At 41.3% G+C, this 27,240-nt stretch overlaps 1 protein-coding gene across 1 annotated transcript in view; it reads left to right on the forward strand.

Annotated features, from left to right (window-relative positions):
• Positions 1-7,009: 7,009 nt before the first annotated feature.
• The window catches only part of CHN2 (chimerin 2), a 157,773-nt gene continuing 137,542 nt past the window's right edge, over positions 7,010-27,240 (forward strand). The window contains exon 1 of the mRNA XM_066319370.1: positions 7,010-7,310. Coding sequence (XP_066175467.1) covers positions 7,262-7,310 — 49 coding nt within the window. The 5' untranslated portion in view covers positions 7,010-7,261. The remainder of the gene's footprint in view (positions 7,311-27,240) is intronic.

Below are 27,240 nucleotides of genomic sequence, written 5' to 3' on the forward strand. Positions count from 1 at the left end.
GAGATAAATAATTCATGAACATCTGAAGTAAATAACTTCTAAATAGATATTCTGACTAATTTATTTTTTGACAAATAAATGAGCAAAGCTTTGTTTTTGCTATAGTCTAATGAACACGATTTTCATTTCTGTAGCTGAAATAGAACTCACTTTGGACAATTGTGGTTTAATTTCTAAAGGCTCATAACACACAACTTAGGTAACAAAACATACAGCTCTACCACTATTTGTGAATGTAGAGTATCTGAATACATTTTTGCTTTGAACAGTTCTCAAATCCATCAGCCAAAATGTATTCAGTACCAAGAAATAGTGAGAATGCTGAAATAGCAAATAAATTCATTAATTAAATCTTAGTAGGTTTGCATATAATTCACATACAAGGAAAAGATGGCAGGAGAGTTAAAGTAGCTCTGTTCTGAACCCCACTCTTTCTTGCTTCTTAATGAAAGAGTAAATCTGAGGCTTTGATATCACTGCTTTGTCATGGTAATTGAGAAGCTGCAAATTCAACATGATTACTGCAAGTTGAAGAAAGAAGAGATGTTGAACTATGAGGAAAATAATTTATTTAAATGTCAATCTAGATAAAAGGCCAAGGGTTAATAAAAGCTATACATTACACATCATGGAGTTTCTTTTTGGGAGTGATGTACTTGAAACAATTCTATATGAAAATCTCACTTTATGCCCATTAGGCCCCTATTTCATATTGCATTCGCTAATACATAGTAACATAAGAATTAGAATACGCAGAAAAGGAGACTGATTATTGTTGTTAGGTTCATCAGAATTTTTCCTATTCTTGTTTTTTTTCACTTCTTCACCTACATCAAACTATGTGGTAGTGCAATTGCTTCCAATAATTATAGAGGTTGAGAGTAGCCCGTATGCAGATACGACCTTCACAGCAAATAGGGATGTATTCTGTTCAGAGAATGGCAGTACAGAAACATGGAGAAAAGTCCTCCTTTTCTATATGTGCAGGACTTGTTTGACACCAGTTGCTGGGACCAACAAAAGGTTTCACTGTCCAAAATTATTAGTGTTTACGGTTCAGTAAAAAAATTAGACATATGTTTAAATATTTAGTAGCTTTGTGTTCCACCTCAGGAAAAATTTAAATGAAACACTGTCGTGTTTCAAAGTAAGAGTGTAATCATGATGTAAAAGACAACTATACTGCAAATAGCCAGGACCTTCAAATTCTGTTCTCTAAGGCAAAACATTTGAAACTTGCTGATTGTTATTAAGAAAGGAAAAACACACTGAAGTTCAATTTCACCTGAAAGTATAAATATCCAGCTTCTGTACAATTTATGCTTTTATAATAAAGTCTAATAGCAGTTACATAATTGACTGGTAATTTCAAAATCTTTATCAGTTTCCAATTACAGCTTTAGAGCTCCACAATAAAAAACTATGATAACAACATAACAAGGAAATTGTCTACTCCAGTGAACTCTCTATCTGAGATTTAATTAAAATAGGATGTATGAGACAGGAGGAAAGAGGAAAGGACAAATAGGATGGATGTTCATAAATTAGTCATAGCAGCAGCTTTAGCACTCACAAATGATGACCAGCCCATTTGCTGTATGGTTTTGGGTTTTTTTGCAGAGTTAATAAAATTCAGTAGATGCCTCTAGTCTGTTCACCAATTGAAGGTGCAAAGCTAAAAATTGCACCAGGCATTAGGGGTCTCAAGCCTTCCTCTTTGGAGTATGAGGAAAAAAGCAAGAAATCACAGAGAGTCTTGAACTACACCACCACCTGCTGTTGCAATCATTATGACTCATATAATTTATTCATACCCAAATACAGTGTGCATCTGCTATTTATTGATATTTTGGTTTATTTTTCTTATTATAGCTTCTGCTTATATTGAATAAAGTTTCCAAGTACTGTGGAGAGTATATAAATATGGATTATATATTGCTTATAAAGGCCTTTCCCTTCCACAGCATCAAAAAATGAAAAATGCATTTCCTCCCTTTCCAGCTAAGCAATATAAACATCAAAGGAAGGATTAGCATTTTAGGTCTTTGCTCTCTAAATCTTTGTGTCATATATCTTGCTGTCTTGAACATTTCTATTTCTATACCTTTTACATAATCAGAGCAGTGGGCCAAGTATCTTTACTTTCCCCTTATTTGCATAATTAATTAAATTCCAACATTTTTGCCAAGCTATCTACACTCACACTGAAATAACATTGCCACTTTTTGAGCTGAAATAAATTCATTACCTAGGATGCAAAGTGCTGTTCTCCCTGCCAGGTGAAAGTTTGTGGCACACAGTTGGCCCCTGCTCCTCTGCTGTAATAACCCAGCCGTCAGATACTGTGGATTATGAAGATTCCATAAACATAATCCCAGATGCCGTGACTGCAAAACTAGAAGGGCCTTGAGGATTGTGCTGCAGCCACCTACAGGGGCTTGGCTGCCAGAAGGCAACACAAACCTTGGCTGTCATATGGGATGGAGAGGGCTTGAGGCTGAGGAGGCACAGGATGTGCTGATTTCAAGCCAGATTCTTTTAGGAGGGCTCTCATGAAATGGGTCCTGTATGATGGAGACTTCAACAGGTGAAAGATACCAACATCAATGATTGTCTGCCTTGAATTAATTTCTTTCAGATGAAGTAATCCAGGCTGATACAGAGATTCATGTTACTGCAGGCCCTAACTAGTGACCCTTTTTTTCTCATCTATACTTATGTTTTAAATCTCTTTTTTGCAGCAGGAAGCATTCTGCCAAGTCAGTAAAATGAAAGAAATTCTCTGCAGAGGTCTTTGCCTCTACTGCAAAAGCGCCTACTGTGTCTAAAGTTGAATGAGAGGAAACCAGGATGTTAAATACGTGGATATTTAACTATGCAATAAGCCATTTGGTCAACAGGGAAAATCTGGCTTCTTGAAGGAAAGCAACACAGCTCTGCCTGCTTTCTTTTATATATTATTTCTAGGTTTTTAATCCCCTGTACAAAAGGGTGACTTTATGATTGCTTTCATCACATGGGAACATTAATAACTATTTTTCAGCTAGGATTTGTCTTCACAAAGTCACTGCAAGCTAGCTATGGTAGTGATGACCATGCAGAAGGCAGGTGGTCTTCCTTATCTGCAGAGCCTTTGTCTTGACATAAGGACACAAGCCAGCAAATACCACTTGGCTGGGGACCCAAGGTCACTCCAGAGGGCACTTCACAGCACAAAAGCAGCAGTGTGTCCTCAACTGGCAAAGTCACTATGTTTTGCACTGATGGGTCGCTCTCCAAATGCAAGTGCTCACCCTGCTTACACTTACAATTTGACCAAAACACATTCAGTTTTCATGACAATGAAACCAGTTTGCATGACAATGAAATTATGCATGTACCTACACACTAACAGGTTTGAAAATACACTTTGACAGAAAATTACTTTCAAACGTAATTGTACTTATTTTTGTATTTAGTTCAACAGTGTTTGGGCTGCAAGACCTGCTATTTGCTGTCATTCCGTGGTGTTCACTCATTTTTATTGGAGAAGAAAATGTGTGTGAGCTCTAGCTTGAACAGGAGTTTTAGCATGCTGAAATATGAGAGTGGATAATCAGGTTACAGAAATAATCTAACACATTGAAAGTTTGGAGAAACCTTTTAGGCATTTTCTGAGATTTTATTTTAGAATCAAGCATCAATGGATTTGGGTTCCTTGAATGGTCCAACCATTACTTTGAGCTTCCCATATCTACTAGTTTTTGGAATACAATGGCCTCTTCCACAGTGAGTCAAATGTTATTTCAAATATCACGTTGCTAGCTGAGCTCTCACTTCTTTGGAATTTTGCTATGGACTGAGGAATGCTTTGTTAATTCTTCAACAAACTCTTTAATCTCTTAATTTAAAAAAAAAAAAAAAAAAAAAAAAAAAAAAAGGGGCAAAGAAACAGCCCCAAGAAACAAACACTTAAACTCTGTCAGTAAAAACTACATTGAGCTAATCTAAAAGCAAGGAAATCTTCAAGGAATCTTCCCCAGGAATGAAAACCAGAAACGCTTTCTGATCTTTCTCATGCTTAATGCAAAGCATACAATTTGGTATTTTTCCTTTTCAGCTCATTGTTAATGTCAAATGTGATGTTCTAAGGTCATAGCATGTTGTTTCTCTGATTTCCTCAAAACTTTTGGAAGCTTTGACTTCTCATCAAAGTGCAGATATCATGGAAGCAGGCGCTAAAGATAGTTCTATAGGGAGTGTAAAGTAGATTTTTATTGGAGTTACATGAAGCATAAACTTATGGAAAGCCCAAGAATAGTTTATATCAGAGTTTACAATTTAAAATTTATTCTTGATACTAAGTATTTATATCATTAGTAATGCATATATCCGGGCTCTGCCAAATTAGACTAGGGCAGAACCTGTTCACAGTTTCTATAAAATAGAACTGAGATTTGATTGCATTGTCTTTACTTTGCACATTTTACACATAACAAGGCTACTTTTGTGTCATTTAAATTTGCTTCCCCTTTGATGTAGCAATTTCCCCTCTAGTTTCAGGGCTTTTATGTTTTTTGCTTGTAACAAAAAAAGGCCATCCTGCCTTGAAATGTGAGTTTCTTTTAATCTACAATGCATTTCACTTAACTTTATTGATTTATCTTTCAGTAGAAACTGAGATTACACAACCTCATACCTGCTGTTACCACAAAAATTATCAACAATTGCTTGTTGATAATTTAAAAAGTACACACACTCATAAACAGACATGTCCATACTCACTGGTTTTGGATAGAAAATACTCCATTTTCAATTACTGGAATATCTGGAGTAATCATTCTTTGAAGAAATTACTCGCTTGATTTATCCAGATATATGGGTGGAAAGATAATTTAAGATTACTTAAGGAAATTCTTTTCTGACTGCCAAGTCTGAACAGTATGAGGGTGTTTTCTCTCTTTCAGGTTATTTATTCCTGTCCCTGCAGATTCTGATGGTGTTGACACCACCATATTACACCAATCATATGAGACACAATTCCAAGAGTTGCTGGAGAGAGATGAGGGCAAGAGAGTGCTGGATTATGGAGGGAAAACTGAAGACATAACAGACTAGGAGGAGGCAAACACTGGCAAGAGATACAGCAGGAGGAGCAGAAAAAACAACCACATAGGATACAAATGAATCCCATTTGACTATCTGGAACATCACACGTGCTGCAAGTAACAATTTACTCGGACAGTCTTTGGTGTTTGCTGTATTATTGTAGTATTTTCCTACACCCCAGGTATCAGCCTGATTTTATGACCTATCTGCCTTTCTCATTTTGTCCTTAACATCCGGTCTTCAAAACGCGTGACACGAAATATTTGGCCAAAGACCAAAAAGCAGTGACACGCCTGTCCTGCTTTTATGCCCCTACCTGGCAATTTACAGATTAATAGGAGTTATGCTAAAGCCTGGCTTAAAGCTCGTTCCTCCTCACACGGAGGCAGCCGGCGTTACGAAATAAAACCTGGAGGAGCCAGCCGGCCTCGGCCGCGCTGCCGCAGGACCCCGCGGGGGAAGCGGCACCCGCAGCCGCCACGGCGGGGAGCGCTGCCGCTGCCGCCTCCGCCGCTAGAGGGGACTCGGGACCCGCTTTCCCGAGGAAAAACCGGGAACCGGCTGCAGGTTCCAGGCAGCCCGGACTGCAGTTTGGCTCCGCGAGAAAAGGGAAGGGGCTGGGCGCGGGTTACAGAGCGGGCAGGCGGTTTGTACACTGGTTGGGGACGCGGAGCAGCTGGGTGGGTAAAGCTTGGGTTGCCAAAGAAACTTTAATGCGCTTCCTCGCTCCCAAAGTAACTTTGTGTTAGAGACTCCCTGTTACGAAACATGGAAGGCTTTCATAAATCAGCGTCATGGCAAATAGGTTTTAAGCTTCTTACAGATCCCGTGCCAGCAAGACTGTGTGCCATGCCATTTGGGTGCCCACCTTCCAGTAGGCTTCCCACCCTGGTTTTATAAAGTGGATAGAAGCTTCGGCTGGCGATAAAACATTGGAAAAGGGAACGAGAAGGGCAGCCAACAGGAGGAAGCCTCCAAGTGATGCTTTCTCGGTTCTTCTTTCCCACTTGCACACCAAGACACAGGGCTGCGGACCCGGCTGGTCGGCCAGACCCTCCGTGCCCCCGCTGGATGCTGGCAGCAGCCCCGCGTGTACCGCCAGAGCCCTCGGGCCGGGAGCGCTGCGGGGGGAGGCGGGAGGGCGAACCCAAAATGTGGCCAGGCCGAAGCCCCACACTCGCTGTACACCTGGCAGAGCAAAACCCAGTGTTGGTATCGGCCTGAGTTTTAGGTTTTTATTAAGAAAAAGGGATGTCAGAAGAGAGAGAAAAAAAAAAAAAAAAAAAAAAAAAAAAAAAAAAAAAAGAAATTAAAAGGAAAAAAAGCGAAGGTGGCAGGTTGCCCGGAGGGAGGGAGAGCCCCGCGGGAACGGTGGGCAGCCCTCTGGGGCAGGAGACGGACAAAGGGGCAGCGAGGGCGAGGGGCGCAGCCCTGCCCCAGCCGTAGCGGCAGCAAGGGTCCCCGGCGGGCGGGGGGCGGCGGTGCGCAGCCGAGCGCGGAGCCCACACTGCGGCACCACCGAGGGGGCACGGGCCGAGGCGCTCAACAGGCGCTGCCGCCCCGCCGGGACGGGCCCGGCACATGGCAGGAGCCGCGCTCGCCGCCAGCCCCGTGCCAGGCGGCGGCGGCCGGGAAGGGGCTTGGCCGCCGCTCGGCGGGGCTGCCGCGCCGCCGGGGCTCGCCCGAGCGGGACCCACCCTGCCCGTTCGGCCGGGGCCCGCAGCCCGGCCGGCAGCGCCGCCGCTTCCTTTGTGTGCGTGAGGGGAGCCGCGGCGGGTCCCTCCGGCGGGCTGTCAGCGCTGCCCGCGAGGAGGCGGGGAAGGGAAGGGACGGGAAGGGAGGAGGCGAGGGAAGGCGCTGGCAGGGCGGCTCTCGCGTCCCCGTCAGAAGGTAAGCCCTGCTCCCCAGGGCGGAGAGAGGCGCTGGAAGCGCCGCGGGGCCCTTTGCCTGACCTGCCGAGCGGCTTCGCCCAGCCCCGGAGAGCGGCCGGCAGCGCCTCGGCGGGTCGCCGCCGCCCCCCGCTCCCCGGCGGCGCGGGGAGCCGAGCGCGGGCTGCGGCGGCGGCTCGGCGCGGCGCGGCTCCGGCACTTTGCGATGGGCTGGCGGCAGCGGCGGCCGGACAGCAGCGGGGGCCGACGCGGGGCTCGCAGCTAAGGGGCGAGAAGGAGGGACCATGGCCGCATCCAGCAACTCCAGTTTGTCCGGCTCGTCGGTTTCCTCCGGTAAGTTTCTCCAGCGAGCGCCGCATTTCTCTCCTCCCTCCATTTTAGCAGGGAGCTACCTGTCTGCAGAGCGCCTCGCCGTCCCGCTCGCCCCGACCGCGCGGCGGGCGCTCCCCGAGCCCCGGGCGGGCGCTCCCCCGGGGTGGCGGTGCCCCTGCCCGGGGCCGGCCATCCCTCAGGCGGCATCGAAGGGGGAAGCCGGGACGGGGGAAGCGCTGCGGGGCCCGGTTCGCCTCCCCGCCGCCCTGCCGTGCCTTTGTGTGGGGTGAGGGAGAGGGGAGCCCCGCGGCCGGCTGCCTCGCCGGGGGAGCAGCATCCCTCCTGGCTCGGGAAGGGGCGCGCCCGGCGCGTTACCGGGAGCTCCCGCCGCGGGGCTGGGGGCGAGGAGGGCGTTCAAGGACCAACGCGCGTCCCCTGCCCTGGTGCCGGCTGTACGGGACCCGGCCCCGCATCGCGCCCCGGCGATGCTCTGGGGCGGGAGGGGGTTGCCAGGCGTGCCACTCGGTGAGTGTTGTGGCACACCTCGCGTTTTCAGTACTTCTGCAGGACTGGGAACAATTAAATTCCCGGTCCAGATTTTAAAAAAATGCTCCAGGTGGTGGGGGTCAGAGACTGCTCCAGGGTTTCGGGCGCCGGTGTGAGGAGCTTGTGGCTGCTCTGGGTTTTGGGGGTGCTGGGTGGGAGGCGGTGCGGTGCGGCGCTCTGCCCCGCTCACGGTGGGGGGCTGGCTGCGCTGCACACCCGCAGGAAGGCAGAAAAGTTACGGTGCGTTTTTAACCGAGGCAGCCTGAAATTGAAAGCGGTGTTACGAGAGTACCACTGCCTGCTGCTTAGCTCACGAGCAGTTACTGTAATATTGAAGTTATGAGAAATTGGCTGAGAGTAACATCCTGGCATTTCAGTGGGCTGAGGGAGTAAATAGAAGCTTGAACAACTTAGGGGTTCAAGGGACTCGTGACTCAGTGTTTTATTTGAGGTGCCAGACTGAGATTTTTAAGAGCGTTTCTTAAACATAGCAATATGTGCTGTGAACAGCAGACAAGCTCTTCTGACTATCAGTACAACTCTAGCAAAATATAAATAAATGTAAAGGCCAATGAGCAACTATGTTGCTTTAAAAGACAATGTATGTAATTTACACAGCATATTCTATGCCACTGTTCCAGTGTACAACACTTACACACAGATCCGAAGAAGGAACTAGGTCCTAAAAACATTTTTTTGAACATTTTTAAGAAAAACTCACAAATATTGCAAGCTCTTATTGCCTTAACTTGAAAGCACCTGAAAGAAGTAGGCGCAAGAAATTCTGCCTTGTTTTCACATTCACGATGCAAGAGTTGCAAGACCAGAATGAAAATAAGCAAGAACCCAGCCAACTTTATGGCTTATTAGTGAAGGTACTCATTTGGGCAATGTGGTTTTATTTTACACATCATTTGTATATTTTTACATCTAAGTTATGTGATAAAACCAGAAACAACTTTAAAAGCCCAGACTGGCACCTGTGACTCTCTTCCTTGGTGCTTTAACCATTAAGCTGCAGAAGCATGTCCCCAGCTTGGAGAAAGTGTGTAGCTCCCTTGCTCCTTGAATCTCATTTCTTGCATACTGTTCCAGTGTCTGTGGAAGGATACTGAACACATACCTCTGAATCCCCTCTGGCTTTACTAAATCTGGGCTTCAGAACCCGTCTTGTGAACTGAGAGATGTGCATCTCCGGCAATGCTGGTTCAAATGCCCGAAATGCAGGGAAGAGTGGAAGTTCAGGTGCATCCTTGGTGTGAGCAGTTGATGTCATCCAACTGCAGGTGGCTTCCTGCTCACCAGGTGTATCTAGTGCCAAAAGTAACATCCAGTCAAGGAACTGAGACATAGGCTTTAGCTGTACATCATTAAAAGATGTACATCAGGAGTTGACACTTGACAGTACTCTGCTTTGTATGAAGCCCTTAGCTATGGCCTACAACAGTTTGTGGTTTATCTTTTGGTTTGTATTTTTGCAAGAGTGAGCACAGCTGAGCCTTGGCCCATGCCTGGGGCTCTTAGGTGCCACAGTAGTACAACTAATAAATACTGTCAAGGGCTCTGTAAAGCAACTGAGTGCCCTTGACTTTCGTAACTTATGACCTTGGGATGATTTTTGGTTTTGTTCCAGTTTATTCAATCTATATTTCTTCTATGTGTATACGAACCAGCAGTTAAATTTGCTGCAGCATGATAAAGTTGCCAATATTAGCAGACACACCATATCTGACTATGTGCAGCTGTACTCTGGCTGTCTGTGGTTTAAGTTCTCAGAACTCAGCAAGTCTGACAGCATTTTGTTTACATGGTCTAAACAAATGGTCTTGCCTTGAAATTTAATTTGGTAGAATTTATATGTATGCTTAACATGCCAGTATAAAGATTTCCAAATAGTATAATTATTTCTATTCCACAGAAGAGAGGAGTTATACTACCACAGTACATTCTGCTGATACAAAAAAGGAAGTGAAGTTTGAGGTTGATAGCAGAATACCACGCTGCAGAATTCAGCTCTGCCACTACTTATGAATGCTGCCAAAGCTTGAGAATGTGTTACTACAAGTGACCATTTGTGATGTAGCATTTCTGCTTCAATTCCTGCCAATTTGTATCAATGAGAAAGTTAAACAAACCATTGAAATATATTTATTGTGAAGAAGCTGGCCAAGAATTTTATGGTGTAGGTATTCTGCTTGCCTACTTATATTTCTATAAATGTACAAGTGGGATTTATAGTCTTGATACACTTGAACTTGTGTCTACATTAGAGGTCAGAATGGTTCTGTTCTGCAGGGGTTATTGATAAGCTCTACCTGCCAGGTGTCATGGAAGAGAGCTGAGCTGTAGCTGTTGTACAGGTAGGGAGCTAACATGCATGGAGAGCTATGACTTCGACTACCCACTAATGGTAAAGCAAATATTCACACTTAGGAGGCTGTTGTTCCTTTGATTTCACCCCTGGAGGACCAGTCCCTCCTTCAGAGCTTATGTCTGTGGTCTGTGTATGCATCTCAAGAGCCGCTGTGAGGCTGCTAATTATAGGTTCAATAATATTAGGTACTTGTTACAGGCCTCATCTGACAGAAGCTTATGAAGGACTTCTTTTCAGTAAGCTGGCACTCACTGGTAACAAAATCTACAGGACTGCCATGGGTATTTGTATTATATTTCTTCATATATCAATTCTTCAAGCTCTCTGCTTTTGGTAACAGAACTTAAGCTGCCCTGAATGCCAGCTGTTGTGTTTGAAGAGGCTAGGGGAGAAAGAAGGGGGCATGGCAAGCAATTACATTAAGTATTCTTCTTTGGACCTTGGATAAATCTGCACACCATATAAAATGCTGAAATTATAATTACTTCCACAGGGAATTCCAGTTTACTTTCCTGTAATCTCTTCTTTAACACATACCCAGGTGATCTATTAGCTGTATTCATTGCAAACCTCTAAATTTTGTTCTTCTCCCTAGACGATGTGCTGATTTAACCGCAAGCAGCATCTTTTCTTTCTCTCCTATTCTCTAAAGAAAACTGTGCATGTTTTTATGCTTTCCTTCATGCTGCAGTCTCCTTAAAACAGACATTCCCTTGCCAGTGCCCATCTTTGTATTGACCCTTATTCTCACTCATTATAGTATTTATTTTTAAAACTTTTTTGCTGTTACTAAAACTTCTCAGCTTTTTCGTGGCAAACAATCCACCTCTCCCACTTTGTCACTAGCTGCCTCCAGTTTCCTCCACCCAGTAGCCAAATACTGATTATACAGAACTGATGAACTTGAGACTCGACTTTATGGAATGTAAACAGAAGCTTGAGTGAAGAGACCTTTGTGGCTGTGCCTGCTTTACTTCCCAAAGAAGCAACAGATGCAGCATGTTTCCCACCTAGGCTGAGTGCAGTGGTATTTCTGGGCACTGTACTTCTTCCTGCAGTTCTGCCAACCAAAGTTAGTACAAAGTGGCTATAAATGTCAGCTGGCTTTTAAAGCTGCCCTTCTGCTTGAGAAGTCTTGTGGCAGATACCCTCCCTGTGGCAGGTGGATAGGTTAGATAGCTTGGGCTGTCTGTCAGGTGAGAGTCCCTGCCGAAGGTAAATGCAAATACAAGCCTGATAAATGATAACGTGTGATCAGGCTGCCTCTGACAGCAGGACTCAGACTGTGCCAAAACCTTTGCATAAGCCTGAGCCTGTGCTGTGAGAGTGGTAACACTGCAAGAATTTGGGTGAGAACCCAAGCAAATATGTAGATGTTTGTGCCAGTGTACCCAGTGTTTTGTTTCTTTTTTGAGCCCCAAAGAAAAGTTTGCAGGTGTTAGGCTGAAGGGATAGCTCAGCACCTTTCTGCTTCCCATCTGAATTGGTGCTTCTTCATGTGCTTTGTAAGCGTTTTGAGTAATACCTGTCAGTAGAGCAGGTGATGGAGTTAAAACACATAGGCAAGCTTTCTACTTTAGGCCGAGAAGGGCTTGTTTGTGTGTTTTGTCAGGGCATTTTTACTTTTCAGCTTGGTCCACTGCTTTAATAAAAGGTAGCTGATTCCCCCCACAACCCCGTTTTTGTAAACTCAGATACTGTAGAGAAAACTGTTGCAAAGTCAAGTCACTGATTATTGATGGTATTTTTTTCAATTGAGAATCAAAGATTTTTTTGTCTTGAAGCTCAGAGAAAAAGGCCTTTTAGTATCATTTAAGTAGTGTCCCTATTTAATTAATAATTAAGTTTATGTCTCATAAACTAATACTTGCAATAAATTGAGAGACAACAAATTGTTGGATTTTTTAGAATAAATGTGCATGAATTATTTAAAGAAAGCATAGTTCTCTGCTATGTGTTTTTACACAACCTCTACATTTTGAGAAGGATTAAAAAATGCTTATCAAGGAAAGAAGAAAAATCTTTGATGGTTCCAGTAACTTAACAAGGTCAAAATAAAATATTAAAGGCTCATGACTCTCTGGGGGTCATGAAGGTGCTATGATGTGAAATAGGCAGATGTATTATAAAAATGAAAGTCAACATGGACCGATTTTAATTAAGATGCAAGCAAGTGGGAAGAAATGAAATTACTATTGTAGAGAGATTCAGAGAGATTCTAACTGGGAAAAAGATTAGTAAATGAAAATAGATGTTTATTCTTAATGATTTAATAGAAAAAGTGTTGTGAAATTGGCGCATGAAAGCCATTGAAATCATGCTGTCATTATGCTGATAAGGTGCTACTTTTGATATTTAAAAGGGCAATAAGGGTTTTTTTTTTATTATTTCTGTTCTTCATGCCAAGCTTTTGTTGGCCAGGGTGTTCTTGCTCTAAATTAAAGCTGAAGTCTTTTGTATCTGATGATTACAAAGAACTCACCATTCATTTTAAAAATAATAAAAATTCAATAGGGAAAAATGCCATAGTACTCCATTCTGATGTAGTGATTGATTCAACAGTTAGTTACTGAACATTTTCAGTATATGTTCATACTTCAGATTACGTTCCTTTTTCAGATTATGTTCATACTGAACATAATCAGTGATTACTGAGAATAAAATAGCCTGGAAACTGATACAGTGCATGTCTACTTCACAGTTTAGCTTATGAGCACTCATGCTTTGTAAAGCAAAAGCCCTGTTCTTCTTAAGGATCTCACAGACATATGTGGAGGATCAGGTGAACAGCCTTTCATGCTGTCATGCTGATGACCTTTTTGGATATCTGTTCCACTGGAGTTCTTCCCTCCTGTTTCATGGTTCTGAGGAAGCTTACATATGCCAAATGCTGAGTGATAGGAATATTTTTACATTGGTGAGTGTTATAATGAGTCCTCTCGTATTCCCGTGACCATAATGGTTTACGTGTCTGAAAGCATAATAATTTGGCTACTGTGGTACATAGGGAAGTCTCAAACCTGGTGTTTTAGACAAACAAACAAACAAACAACCCCCCACCACCCTTTTTTTCAGAGTTAGTTTATATACATACCTTTGGCTAAAGGGCAGCACTGGCTGGATTGGCCTCGCTTGCAGCATTGAATGCTGGCAGAAGCTGTTCCCATGCTGGGCAGCCAGTCGGTTGTCACTTGCTCTTCTCTTCTACCAAAGGAAGAAAGATACTGAGGAGATTACATATTTGGAGAACTCTGTGTTAGGAAATGGCACATTAATTTTGCATGAAAAAGCTTTTGTTGCAGGGAAATGTAGGAGGATTTATACAAGAAGCTATAAATCTGTAGTTCTATATATATCACATTTTTTACAGGTGTAGTCACAGTTTGTCTAAGAATTATACAGTATCTAGTGTAAATGTACACTTTTAACTGCTGTGAATAATGACCCATTCTGCTGTCTTTTTCTGACCTTTGATTATGAGAATGTAAATTTGAATGTTGCATTTGGAGGTGGTTATTACCAACTATGAATCATGCAGAATTCAGCAATAATAGTTTCATCACCCTGTTTTATTCAGCAATAGTCCACATCCCAGGGCTGGAGGGTGCGTGTATCCCTGCAGAGGGAAACTGATGTTGCAATAGTGCTCTCATAACATTAACACACTTCAAAGTTTGCCAGTGAAACTTGACAGTGCAGAGTGATGTATTTGGTAAGGTTAAAGGGTTTTTAAAACTCAGAAGAATACACAAGTATCACATGCCTTGCTTCTGGTATTTCTGATCAAGGTCATCACAAAAGAATCAGCTCAGTAAATAAGACATCTCTTCTGAGGATATCTTTATCAGGCAGTCCAAGTACACAGAGACAAGGTGTTTCCAGTAGGTGCTATTACTGACAGTGTAGAAAGTACTAGGTGGGCACTTTCTTATCATCAGTAAATCACGTGTCACCTGTGTCTCAAGTCACATTTCTCAGTTTCTTCTTACAAGCTTGTCATGTAGCTATTCCTCTCCTTCCTTCTCATCTGCTTGTTGGCTACTTAAACATCACTTGTAGCTTTTAGATAAAGTGGTGTTACACTTTGTATTTCATCGTGGAACAAAAATGGATGTTAGAAGAGATGGAGACCTCAGTTTGTAAATGAGGCTCAGTTGTTGAGCAGATGTTTAATTGCTAAAAGTTTGTCTTATCTTGACAGATTAATTGGTTAAATGCTTGGCTTCATGTGTGGCAAGGAAGAAAAATGGCAAGTACATGTTATGTATAGGTTCACGGGGCACAGCCATTGATTGCAAAGGCAGGTAGAAGTTCCCTGGAGAAGTGGTTCTCCTCCAGCAGTGTGCTGTGTGCCAGAGGATGTGTGCTGTGGTCAAAAAGCAAAAGAGGCCTAAGAGCTCTTTCAGCATTAATTTTGCCATCAGAAGTCATGCATATCTGCTGTCACATTTTTCTGCTGTGTGAAGATGCACTGATTCCACCTTAATTCCCCAATAAACTAAATCACTTTGTCCCAAATGAAAGAGGAAAGGATGGGGGGACCATGAGAGGCCCAGACTCTCAATTTCCTGAGAGACACATCAAATTCTCAATTTTCAGCTTCCCCAAGGCATTGAAATGGTTGCTGTTAAAGCCAGTTGAGTGATGCTTTTTGTGTGGCTGAACCCTGCCTTTCTGTGCATGTAGCCCTGTAATTTTTTGGCACATTCCACAGTGCTGTGGCTGCACAGACAGTGCCAGCCCTTGTATGTCCCATTTTTAGGCAGTTACAGTGTGTGTAAGCACGTATAACTTAACAGCAAACCATATCCTCTCCTGCCAAGGTGTTGAGGGTTAGGCATTGCCTAGAACACAGACATACATTAACTGTGGACCTCTTTGGCATGGAAAATTAGAGATGCTTGTGGCTGACCTAGGCTGTTAGCACATTTAGATAACTTAGCAGGAGAAAGATCCATCAGCTGCTGTTAAGCACAATGATACCAGCTCTGCCTGAAGTCCCCGAGCTGTATGTAAGCTGGGAAGCTGGTGAAATATGTACACTATAAAGCTGCTGTATTCTTTAACACTTCCTTATGTATCCACTGATAGTCACTGTGGGACATAATCTACTGATCTGACCTGTCGTTGCTGTTCTTATCTGTCGGGCTTGTAGAGTTACTGCTGCTGAATCAGCACACCTTCACTTCTAGGTCCTGAGTTCTAAAGCCAAGGGCTCCTAAAATAGAGGGGAAATTAGGGATGAGTTTAAAAAACGGAATGCTGACGTTATGTTTTACAGGTTAAAAACAAAACCAAAACCTGCACCTGTGTTACAAGGAGACCTGACAGGAAAATCTTACTAATCATGTGCTGTATTGAAAAGTATATAAATTTGTCTCAAGCTCCCTTTCTTCTTTTGATTGAAAGGCTTTTTCCCTCTTCTCCTCTGCCATGTGAATACATGAACCAGCTGGATTTATGATCCAGCTACAGCTGGATCATATTTCATTCTTTCTGATTCCAGTATTAAGGCTAGCAATTAATGAACTTTCAAGAGCTAGAACAGAATTTTTTCATATAAAATTCCTCACAGCTCCAAGATTTAAGGCTTTACAAAAAACCTGAATGTTGCAATCAAATTTTTGTACTGCAGAGAAGTGTAATAAAGCTAAATCGATTATTTGTAGAAGATTTGGTTTGTTAATGAAAAACCCTTTATGAAGACAAGGTGTTAAGTCATGACCCTTCAAGCTGCTTGGTCCCTTCTGTTCCCACTTCACTGAGTTAGTAAATCAGCAGCTACTGGATGGGGTAGCTGCTTTTCTGAATATTTTTATGCAGTTTCCATTAAACTAGCATCTGCTGTTATGATAGGACAAATTATTATAAGCTTTGTAGTAAAACTCCCTCATCCAAGTACATAACCTATTTAATACTCAATTGATTTATATTATATATATATATATATATATATATATATATATAACGTGTCACTTCATTGGTGATGAATTTACAAGGATTATGTACAAGACTTAAATTATATGTAATTTCTGTAAATACCAGCTTCTTGAGGGAGCATACTCTCCATCACTCCTGATCTTCTGCCAGGCAAAGCAAGATGATGGACAGCTTTTAGCATCATGATGTGATAGCTCTCCATTTGTTTTATTTTGCAAACTGAAGCATGTAGTTAGAATGTTTCATGTTGACAAATGTATTTACTGAAAGAATACTGAACCCTTTGATGTCTTAATAAAAAAAGGATAGACAAATTTCAGTTCTAAGCTTCCTCATCCTCCTTCATCTCTAATGTATTGGTGTATGTTGGAAATTTTGCATAAGTTTAGATATAACTATAAATAACGAAATAGAGCTGACTGTCATGGATGAAATTTAAGGCTGGAAGATATATTAAGCCATGGAAATAGTGATTGACAGGTGTGCTTTTTTCTCCTGTTCCAATATGACACTAAAAACAGCATTAAATCAGTAAGCCACTGAGGAATAAAGTTAGCTGGAAGGTGGACGTAAGTAGATGTTATATTGGTGAGTATTCACAAAGTTATGTAGACAAAAAAAAAAAAATAGGTGTTTTTATTTTGGTTGTACAGAAAGCAAATCAGGGTCCTGACCTCTCTTTACAAAGCAGGTTGTAAATGTATGGGAATCTATGGGGGGTTTTTAATGTAGAATGGCTGGTCATTTTGGTAGTAGGTGATAGCACACCTAAGCACGGGAGAGAGAAAGCCTGATACAAAATATTGAATGCTGGGTTCGGGCCTTACCTGGTGTTTCTGAGTGAGTGCATGAACAGATGAGCTCTAAGGCATAGCATCAGTCACTGGCCACAAAAGCTTAGGTTGTAGCCCATTTTCCTCCAACTGAACCGACAGGTGGCTGTCAAAGGGAAGAATTACCTTGTGCTCTGGTAGCATTTTAGGTACACATGTGATACAATAGCATTTCTATGATATGAAGTTTCAGGGTCCTATGGAACTCTCCAAGAGCTGCATTTCCATCCACAGGGTGGCTGGAGTGACCACTCTGGTGGTTTTCCCTATAGCAGTTTGAGTGATTTCTCCTGCAGTTTGAAGGAGTATTGTGAATACTTGAGGTTTTCTGGGCATGCTGTTGGGTAGCCTGGCTGGCTAGTGCTTTTGCAAACTGCTAAACAGTTGTTTTATTTCCTTTAAGAATTGATGGATTAGTTCCTTCAATAAGGTCCAAGAAAGAAAACCCATGAAACTCTCCTCCCAAATCTATTAAATTGCCTTATACCATTGATTTTAAAAATAAACCTGAAGAAATGAAGTATAAGTGCAAAACCAGAGTCAAGTGTATTATTTTTAATGATTAATGTAACAGTAAATCTTTAAGCACTGGCGACCTGAGAAATCAACACGTAGTGTGTGATTTCCTCTAGCTCTACAAAATACAGCAAATGTGCACAGGTTGTATATGGGCTTGTTTGCACATGAAAGCTGTTTTGAAAAAAAGTTGTAAGAGCTACATTGAAAAAAAATATTTTCAGACGTGGAAATATTATTGAATAATTATTCTGGAACAGTTATTCCTGAACATTGTTCAGTTATGTTATAGTAATGTGAATCATTGACGTAAAAGGTGTAGGAATACAGCATTAATTATACTCATTTGTTGAGTAACACTAAGCTTCTCATCTTTCATTTTCCTTTCTGCTGGATATATTCTTGGAAGTCATTGCTCCCTTTTTTCAGAGACAGAATGCATTCCTGGCATCAGAAATTTAAAACTGAACCTGCCATTTTCAAGGATATTTTTTCTTCTTTTATTTAGTTTTGTGTTGTTTAGCCCAGGAGCTGATCACATGATGGTTTAGCTGTAAAAGGATGAAAAGAAGATAAAGATGATTAATTTCAGAGTAAAAACCTTGCTAAACAAAACAGGTCATTATTCGTTTAAATTGTTCACAGGCATGTGAGAGGTGCAGTCAGGGCTGGAGGTCTACTTTGCTGAATGTTGTTGAACAGGATATTATAATTACTACTGTATCGTTTATGCTGACAATGCATTTATATAGAAATCAGCTGAAAAAGCCACTATCAACTGAGCAGTTGATAGCTGTATAAATATAGAATAAATGCCTGTTGGGAGAACAAAAATCTTGTAACTTGAAAAAGGCTAGGAGCACGAGGGTAGTGTGTGTAAACTATGGTCAAAATGGTGAAGAACTGGCACACTTTTGCTAATGAAGTGTATGCAAATGTGTGTGTATGTTTAAGAAACTAAAAGGAATGAGAATGTTTAGGAAAACAGCAGGGATTTGCTCCCCAACCCCCACGAGCCATTTCTATTTTAATTCTGTTAACTGAGAAGAAGGAGGCACATTGTCTCTAAAGAGTCACTGCAGAGAACTTTGGCTCGTGGAAAACCTTTTCTGTCTTGTGTTTGTTTTAGAACCTTTGATCTCTTTTGGTTTGATGAGTGTGTGTCATCACTTGGTTTTGCAATTGCTTCCTCTTGCTCAGATGTGACAGTAATAAATACATTCACTGAAAAGTGTAATTTAAAATTTATATTATTCACAGTTATTGGCAAGTACGCCTAAGTGATGAAAATGAGGGAGAGTCTGGTTCAGGTTGATACTTTAAAAAGGAATTTATTTGACTTATCAATATGCATAATAACCTTATGAAAATAGACTTTTCAAAAATTGAGTAAGAAAAAACTCAATATAAAATAATTGTAAGTGTAATTGAGTAGTGTAATTTACTTTCACTTTACAGGAAAAGGCTTTCAGCTCCACCTCTTAAGCAGATTTAGAAAATGGCACACTGGCTCCTGGCAGTAGTGTATTGATTGAAAGTGTCCAAAGCATCTAGAAAGCATAAGTGTACATAAATTTGTCTGAGAGGCATGTGTTTTATAGAAGGAAACTCCATCACTGTCTAGGGTAAGAAGTATATTAACTTCAAAAGTACTGGAAATACTATAATATATAATTAAAAGCTTGGTAACAGCAGGATTTCTTTAAAAACTCTTTCTTTTCATCACCCTGTAAATACTTAAATAATCTTCACAGCACCTGTTTCACAACTGGGAAGAAATTAGGCAGAAAAGTGGAACCACTCAGCTACTATCATGAATAAAATTAAAGTCTAAATAGAATAAAAATAAAAGATCCATCAGGAAACATTCTTTGTTCATCAGCGAATGAATTGCAGTCCCTCCTTGGACCTCATTGGGAACTTTACCTTGTGTAAAGGATGTATTTTCCCCTCCATTCATATAGTTTACCTTATTTTGGTTTTGTGTAATAGTGTGTTCTAATTTGTCTTACACATTTTTGGTTCTTTTAATTAAATCAGTTTACGACATGCTTTGTGTCAGTAAAATTTAGATCGATTTCTTTTTGCTTATTCCTCCTTTCTCATATGTACTGTCTTACCCCAGATGTAAAGCTTTTTTATGCTTCGGCTCGGGGTTAGGTAGGCTTATGCGTACACCAGTTAAGTAACTGCAGGAAATGTCGATGACATGAACAGTGTTGTCCTGGATTTTGTGTTCCAACAGTTACTTAGTCTGATACTGACTTTCCGCATCCTTGATGATCAGACTGTTCTGGAGTAAACATTTCAGAACAGATTTATTCACTGCTACGTACTTAAAGAAGTTGGTGCTGTTCATTTCTGGGGCTGTGGAACACCATTTGGAATAGCAGCTGCTGAGGTAACAATTTGGACATGTCCCCTACCATCCTTGAAAGGAGAAACATCGTGGGCGCACAAAACCTTTCCAAAATATCAACGACATGCAAGCCTGAAAGCATTTGCATATTTTATTTTAACAGATTTTTTCCCACCATGAATATGTTTATCGTGCTTGCAGATACTGAGTCTGTTTGTGTGATGTCAAGCAGGAGTGACTTCAGGAATTTTTGTATATCTAGGGCTCCCATAAGTTCAGGAGCAAGGGCATTTTCTTTCTGATTACCTGCCAAGTTGTGACAAACTTAAAGAAATATGATCTTATGGGTAGGACTTAGTAGTCAGCTCAGTTTGCTGTATCCTGTGATTTATTGGAGCCCACAGTCCATGTAATGGGAGATGCCAGCTCTCATTTGAGGGGACTCTAGGAAAGAACGAGAAACTCACCTTCAGGCCTGGACCAAGTTTCTGAAGTGCTGAGAAAAAACAGATTTTGTAGTGAGATTACTTGAAACCCAACCAAATTTTAACCAGCCTGTGTTCATTCCACTGCTCCTCCGGAACCAGCCAGACCTCCACCCTTCTGCCTAGTAAACACACCAGGGTTTATAATCAGTAATCCTAAGAGACCAAACCTTGGGGACAATCAGCTGGGTCCTTCCATTAGAGAGTCTGCCTGTAAGTGTTCTATGAGAAGTTAAGTCCTAGTAGTTGACCTGACAGAGCAGTGCTCAGTTCCTGGCAGTGCAAAAGGGAATCAAACCAGATCTGCTAATAAATGTCTGAATTTAGACTGTGGAGTATATATATTTTCAGGGGTACATTTCCTTTGGACAGGCTTAGTAATAGGAATATAAAAATCAGCCTTTCAATGATAAAAGTAAGAGGAGACTATCTCTAACCATTTGCTGAACTTAGTCAAAATGTCTTGCTCATGCTGGTCCTTGCTCTCCCTACCCTGGGAAACAGTAGAATAAATGTACAAGAAGGTAGGTGAGCCAAAAAAGTATGAAGGGGGCCAAACACAATTCCTGTTGGGTGACCTTGTCTTCATTCTATTTTCCCTGTTCTGGGTTCCTTTGCAGGAAATTAGGCCGTGCTGGGCAGCTGGCTGTGGCACAGCAGCCAGAACAGCCACTAGAGCTTGTTTGTGTAGGAAGAGCTGCAGCAGTGGCCACAGGCTCAGCTACAGCATGTGTCCTTCTTCCACCTGTGCCCACCAGCCGGTGCTGCATAAGGATAGGGAAAATGTGTGGAATAAACTCCTGCAGAATATTCCACTGGCATCTTGAAATCTGTGGCTTGGAAACTTCCTGAGACAAAAAGCTGGGGTCTGAAGTTTAAAATATATTTTTTTTTATTCTTGTATTTGATGTCATGAATTTGGTAATGGACCAAATTTCATGGACCCATATAAACTTTGAACATCCTGTGAGGAAGAGCTCCAGACTTTGAATACATTATGCAAAAAGATGCCTTTTTCAGTTGCTTTTGAACTCATATGGCTAGTTTTATTTCATAGAACATACCACTTCTTTTTGAATAAACAGTGAAAATTAATTTTTTATACACATGTGAAATCTGAAGCAGCATAAAGCCCTTTATCATTATACCACAGTCAACTTTTTTCCAGCCTGAAGAATCAGAGGGTACTTGACAATTTCTTGTTTGGAATAGCCTACCTGTCTGGTCATCCACATTAATACTCTTTACCTGTCCTCAGGTAATCTTGTAAAAATGAGCCAGAAATTAAAACAGTCATCACGAGATGGATGCATTTTATATTTATTCCACTGAAGTTCTGATGTGTTCATGGTTCCTTAGTATTTTCTTTCCTTTTCCATTTGTGGTATTTTCATGCTTTTATGAGGGTTGTATTGACTTGCCTAATATAACATATTACTGTGTGTCTGCCAGTACTGTTTTTTTTAATAGTTTCTATCAGTTTGAGACCACCTGGGGTTTTTTTGTGTTTCTCTTGGGGCCCTTTATAAAATGGTCATGGTGTAAGCCATTTTGCAGTCCTTTGATTCTGAGGCAGTTTTAAAAGAGACAGTTACACACAGTATTGTTTCATCCATTAGTTCCTTAAGAATGCTTTCATAGTATCTTCTGATCTGTGTAAATTGTTATTGTTCATATGTTTGTCCTGTAGCCTCTCCCACTGAAATCGCCATTTAAAATGGATGATCCAATCAATGTCTCATAAAGAAATGTTCTGACATGTCAGCTTCTCTTGGTTCTAGGTTCGGTATATGCAGAGCTCAAAATCCTTATTTTCTGCTCTATGTGCTGCTTTTATCCCTTGATCATCTGTTGGCCAGACTGGCAGGTTTTGCATTCAGATGTGAAAAAGGGGTTGTGGTTAGTTCTTATGTCTTCTCATAGTCATTTCTCAAACTGTCTTTTGACTTACCCAGTTGTGGTTTAAGTTTGCTTTCATTTTGGGTTGATTTTTTTTAAACTTATTTAGCGAACAATAGGTCATGAGTCTTCTTATTTCCTTCATTTGCACATGACTCCAGCTTCCAGAAGGACATTTGTTTGCTTCTTACAGCCTTTCATACCCTGTTGTTCAGATACACTGGCTTGCTTTGCCACTTTCCCAGATCTTTCTGTGCTATGTGGCATGTATTTGCACTCAGCCTCCAGCATGGTATCCCTGTTTATCATATTACCTGGGAAGGTTTAATTCTCTTAGCTTCCCTATTTAGCTATTTTCCTTGTAGCAAGATTTAATGTATCCTCCAGGATAACTTAAAAATCAGATTTTGAAGGTTTTATCAGTCCTGTCAAAATTTCCTGGTATGTGTATCAACATTACCTACAGTTGGTTATACACCCATTAAAAAATCCAGACTGTAAGAACTGAGTGCGACTGTGTAAGCGTGTGTGTCTGTTCATCATAGATAGGGAGCAGATAATCGTTCTTGACAAGAGGAATAATTCTAAGTGTAGAATCCAGGCAGTCAAAGCTGGGTTTTGTTTGTTTTTACCAGGCTCTAAACCAGCAGAAGCTGTCTCTTCAGATGTGATGCTGCCGGCTCCAGCACCTGTGGCTGCCTAAGGGTCAGCCAAGCTGCCTTTGTACCCAGAGTCTGGGAAGGGAGATCTTGGTTTTGAGCTCCTGTGGTTTGGAGTTTGGATGGAGATGGTTTAGCAAGACTGCTTGTACAATTAGACATACATTTTTTGGAACCAAAGTTGGAAGACTTTATTCTGGGACGAATCTGGAGGCCTCCCCTGAAACTGCATATCTTTGTCACATCTGACTGTGATAAATCCAGCTGAGGAGTCAACAAGTGTTAGTGAAGAGCCTAAGTAAGTGTGGGCTGATGTAGTCCATACAAGTTTAGTAAAGTCCTGACATTTAGCTGTGGTATTGTTTTTGATGAAAAAGCTTTTTGGAGAGTCAGAAGCGTAGGGGTAATTGGATTGCATCATAAAACAACACTGACACTGCTGCTTGAAGGATAGAGAAACTGAGAAGAACTAGTGATTTGCAAATATTTTAAAAGAAAAGGTAAAAGAATTTCAGAAAAGGTAAAACAGTGAGCAGACATTCTTCTTTAAACCAGAATAATGCGGTTTGTTTAAATTTAATGGTAGACTACAGATACGTGTACTCAGGAGCTGTCACGTTACCCAGCCATTAATCTTGATCTGACCTGTTCCAGACAAGAAGCGCTTGCTCTGTGAACTTTCTTCTTTAAACTTCAAATGTGAGCTCTCTTTATGATAATACAATTTTTTCCATGCTGACTTTCTGAACCTTCCTCCGTGTGTTTGAAATTTACAACATTGAGCTTTATCTGAAAGCAAATTTATTTTTAGACCTTGCAAGAGAACAGTTCAGCTGTGTGAGTAATGTGCAGAGATGGAGCAGCCTGGAAATACCCTTCTCTGAGAAGCACCTCTTCTTGGCTGGTCACAGTACCTTTCAGTTTCCCCATGACACAAAGAGGTATAGGGTGTGTGGTTTCAGGTTGCTTTTCTGTAGTTTATACATACTTTTTTAATATGCTTGTAAGGGGTGGGGCTCTATGTTAAGCAGGGAAAAGCTGACACTGAAATATATTCCTGTGAATGGCTAGGGAGGTCTATTCCCTAAGCAGCAGAAATAACACCCTAGAAGCTTCCTTCTGACTGGGATGATGTGTCCTCACCTCTCCCTTTCCTGAGGCATCTCCTTAGGGAGCATGTTCCTCCTGAATACACCTGCCATGCTCTGTGTGGGCTCCCCTCCATCTTAGCTGTGGCTCTCCATTTTCACCTTGATGATGGCAATCCTTTTCACCTTGCTCAGAGTAATCCCTAGCACTGGATGAAATGTGTGGAGTGGGATCGCAGTGTGAAGATCCAGGAGGCAGCTTGAGCAGGCTGAGCATGCTGATGGTGCCAGAGAGAGGTGGTGTCCCAGCCTGCTGCCTGCTCCTGGTCCCTGCTCCTCCTGCTGCCATGCGTTCGCGGCGCTGGCACTCCTCTTGTCCTTCTGTGAGCTGGCAGCCGGCACCGCTTGAGGAGCAGGGCTGACAGTGGAAAGCAGAAATCTCATTATGGCCTCTGCTTAGCAATGGTCTCCTCTCCTTAAATTTGCTTTTTCTTTCTCTTCATATGCTTTACATGGCGCGTTGATAATTTCTGACTGCCTTGCTTGCAGAGGCTTTCCAAAATGCCCAGGTCTTCTCTCTCCAGTTCCTCATCTTGCCTCTCACCCTTCTTTCCCTCATTCAGAACTGTAAAACATTTTAGTGCCTGTATCATTCCTTTCATGTAGCTAACAATATTAACCTTATCAATTGTACATGGATTTTGCTAATTCCTTAGTATCTGAGTCATTTTTAGGTTTTAATAGGGCGTCTTTGGATATTTTTTTGAATTTCGTCACAGCTGACCATACTGGGAGGTTTCTGAGAAAAAAAAGGCAAACCAACAATATTCTGCATTAAAAACAAAGCAAAAATGGTGCTAAAGAGTATCTACTGCCAAGTTATTATAAACCGTAAAATTCCAAGTTGAGAGTCTAGGTGCACATTTTCATGGGCTACTGTCGACATCAATATTAAAATGTAATTATCAGCCATATGATGTAAAGTTACTTTGCAAAACAGAAAGTCACACAGTTTGTGCTTAGAATATTACCCTATCTCTGAAACACAGTGTGTTTTATTAGGTGGTTGAGCTGGAACTCAAGAAACCTATTTAAATGAAATGTGCTTATTAAACAGAGGTGGCAATAGTCCTATAGCACCAAAGGATTAAAAAGAAAAAAACAAAAGGAGGAAGAAGTGAACTCATGCATGAACATTTTAGAGTCTGCTTTGCTGTCTGCTTGAAAAGACTTGTTTTTTGTTTGTTTGTGTTTTTTTTCCTAGGGATGCAGTCTTTTTTCTATTTTTTTTCCCTGTTCCTTTGAAACTGTAGACTGGAAATGATGATTTTCTCTGACCTATTATATTAACTTGGGCTACTTCCAAGAAAACTTTTCTGCCTGGAGAAATAGTGCCAATTTTCAGGTTCAATATTTCATGCTACCTGGGTGATAAAAATATTGTGAATTTCTGTGCAGCTGACAGTTTTTCTTTCCAATTCAATAAAGCTATTACTAGAAACTGGTTAATTATTAATCGTTGCAGTGTTGCTTTCTTTTTTTTAACTCAAACTGTCTCTTGAGCAGTTTAAGATAAATAACATTTACTGGGGTGTATTTTACTGTGAGATTTTTTTCAACTGCAGCTTTTAAATGCTGAATTAATAACTTCTTTCATATACGAAATATTTTGCAACTGAGAATTAGATTACTTTAAAAGCAGAGAGATTATCAAACTGTATCATTTTAGGAAACAGATTCCTCTAACTTGAACACATTCTGCAAACCTGTCAGTAACTTGATAAGTTTAAGTTTTCAGATGCATGATGGGCTTAAGTGACATGATAGTAAAACAAGGAACATAAAATCTTTATTCACATGAAACACTTTGGTCCCATTGAATCTTGAGAAGCAACTCGTTATAAATCAAATAGCTATGTAGGGAATTTCAGAGATGACACAGATATTAGTTCAAACTCTGGGAAAAAATAGTTGGAAAAACATGAAACTTTCAAATCTTTTCAACAGGGAGTAAATGCCGCTTACACTTAGGTCTCTAAAACATCTTTGGTGGAGTAGAAATGCTTTGGAGAACAGTGAAGTGGAATTGGCTCCGTGGTTCAGAATATTAGATCCCTGCAAATGCTCAATAACAGATAATGAGGATATGTGAGAAATTCAACCAGGAGTGTAAAGAGAGGCTCATTCTTGCAATGAGCTCCATATGGCTATGCATTTCTGCTTTGCAGAACATCAATTCTATCAGCAGGTCCTCACACAGTACATGGATCAGCTGTGTAGAGCTGACTGCATCATCAAAATGAAGTGACAGCATGTCTCAGTTGGTCAGCTAAAGGCTGTGTGATATTCTTGATCATGGGGATAAAGCCTGTGAATATTTTGTTTCTGGTAGCTGATTCAATTGTGTTTCATCCAGTTATTCTTGCAGTGTTTGTTTTTTGTCTGCGATAACACATGCCTAGGCTTTGGTTTGGAATGGAACTGTTTGGTCCTAACAGCAATTTCTGGGGAGTTTCTAGTGGACAACTTGGGGAATGAGGATTAAATAAGGAATTCCATGAACAGTTGAGCATCTTAGCCCTCTTCATCCTGAATGCTCTAAGCTACCCACTACCATGACAGCAGATCCCAGTTGGATGTGTGTGACACCCCAGCTGTAACGCTCCAGGCACTGTCCTTATCTGCTTTCCCCTCTCATGTGCTCGTATTTCCCCCTCTGTCCATCTCCCTGCAGCCCTACCTAATTTCTTCCACTTCCTCCTAAAATTGTAAGCTACTTCTTGAAGTATTTTTGGGCTTGGTTGGCCAAAAGTCACCCCATCCTTTTGTTAGTCTCCAGCTGTATGTGCACATACTCGTCAGGAAATGTGTGCAACCCGTCAGGGGTTGTCTGTGTGTCTCCAGAATGACATCCCCAGTGGAGTTCTGCTCTCTTAACACTATCAGTGTTAAAGTATTCGAGTTGTCCCTGTCTTTTGAGTCTCACAGCCACATAAACCTACAGAAACATTGTGTCTTGTAGATTTTTCACTCTGTTAAATTGAATAGTAATTGGGCAACGAATTACAATACATTTTCTTGCCTGTGGAAAATCAGGGACTGTCATTTTGGAACTAAGTCAAAACTCAACTTTCCAGAAATGTGAAAGCTGCTTTGCTGTGTGTATATGAGTGACTGAATGTGATTCCTTTCAGTCTGATTAGTAACATACATTAAAAAAGGGGAAAAATATATTTGTTAGAGTTTGATGAC

The sequence above is a fragment of the Sylvia atricapilla genome, chromosome 1 (assembly GCF_009819655.1).
Source record: "Sylvia atricapilla isolate bSylAtr1 chromosome 1, bSylAtr1.pri, whole genome shotgun sequence".
Lineage (NCBI taxonomy): Eukaryota > Metazoa > Chordata > Aves > Passeriformes > Sylviidae > Sylvia > Sylvia atricapilla.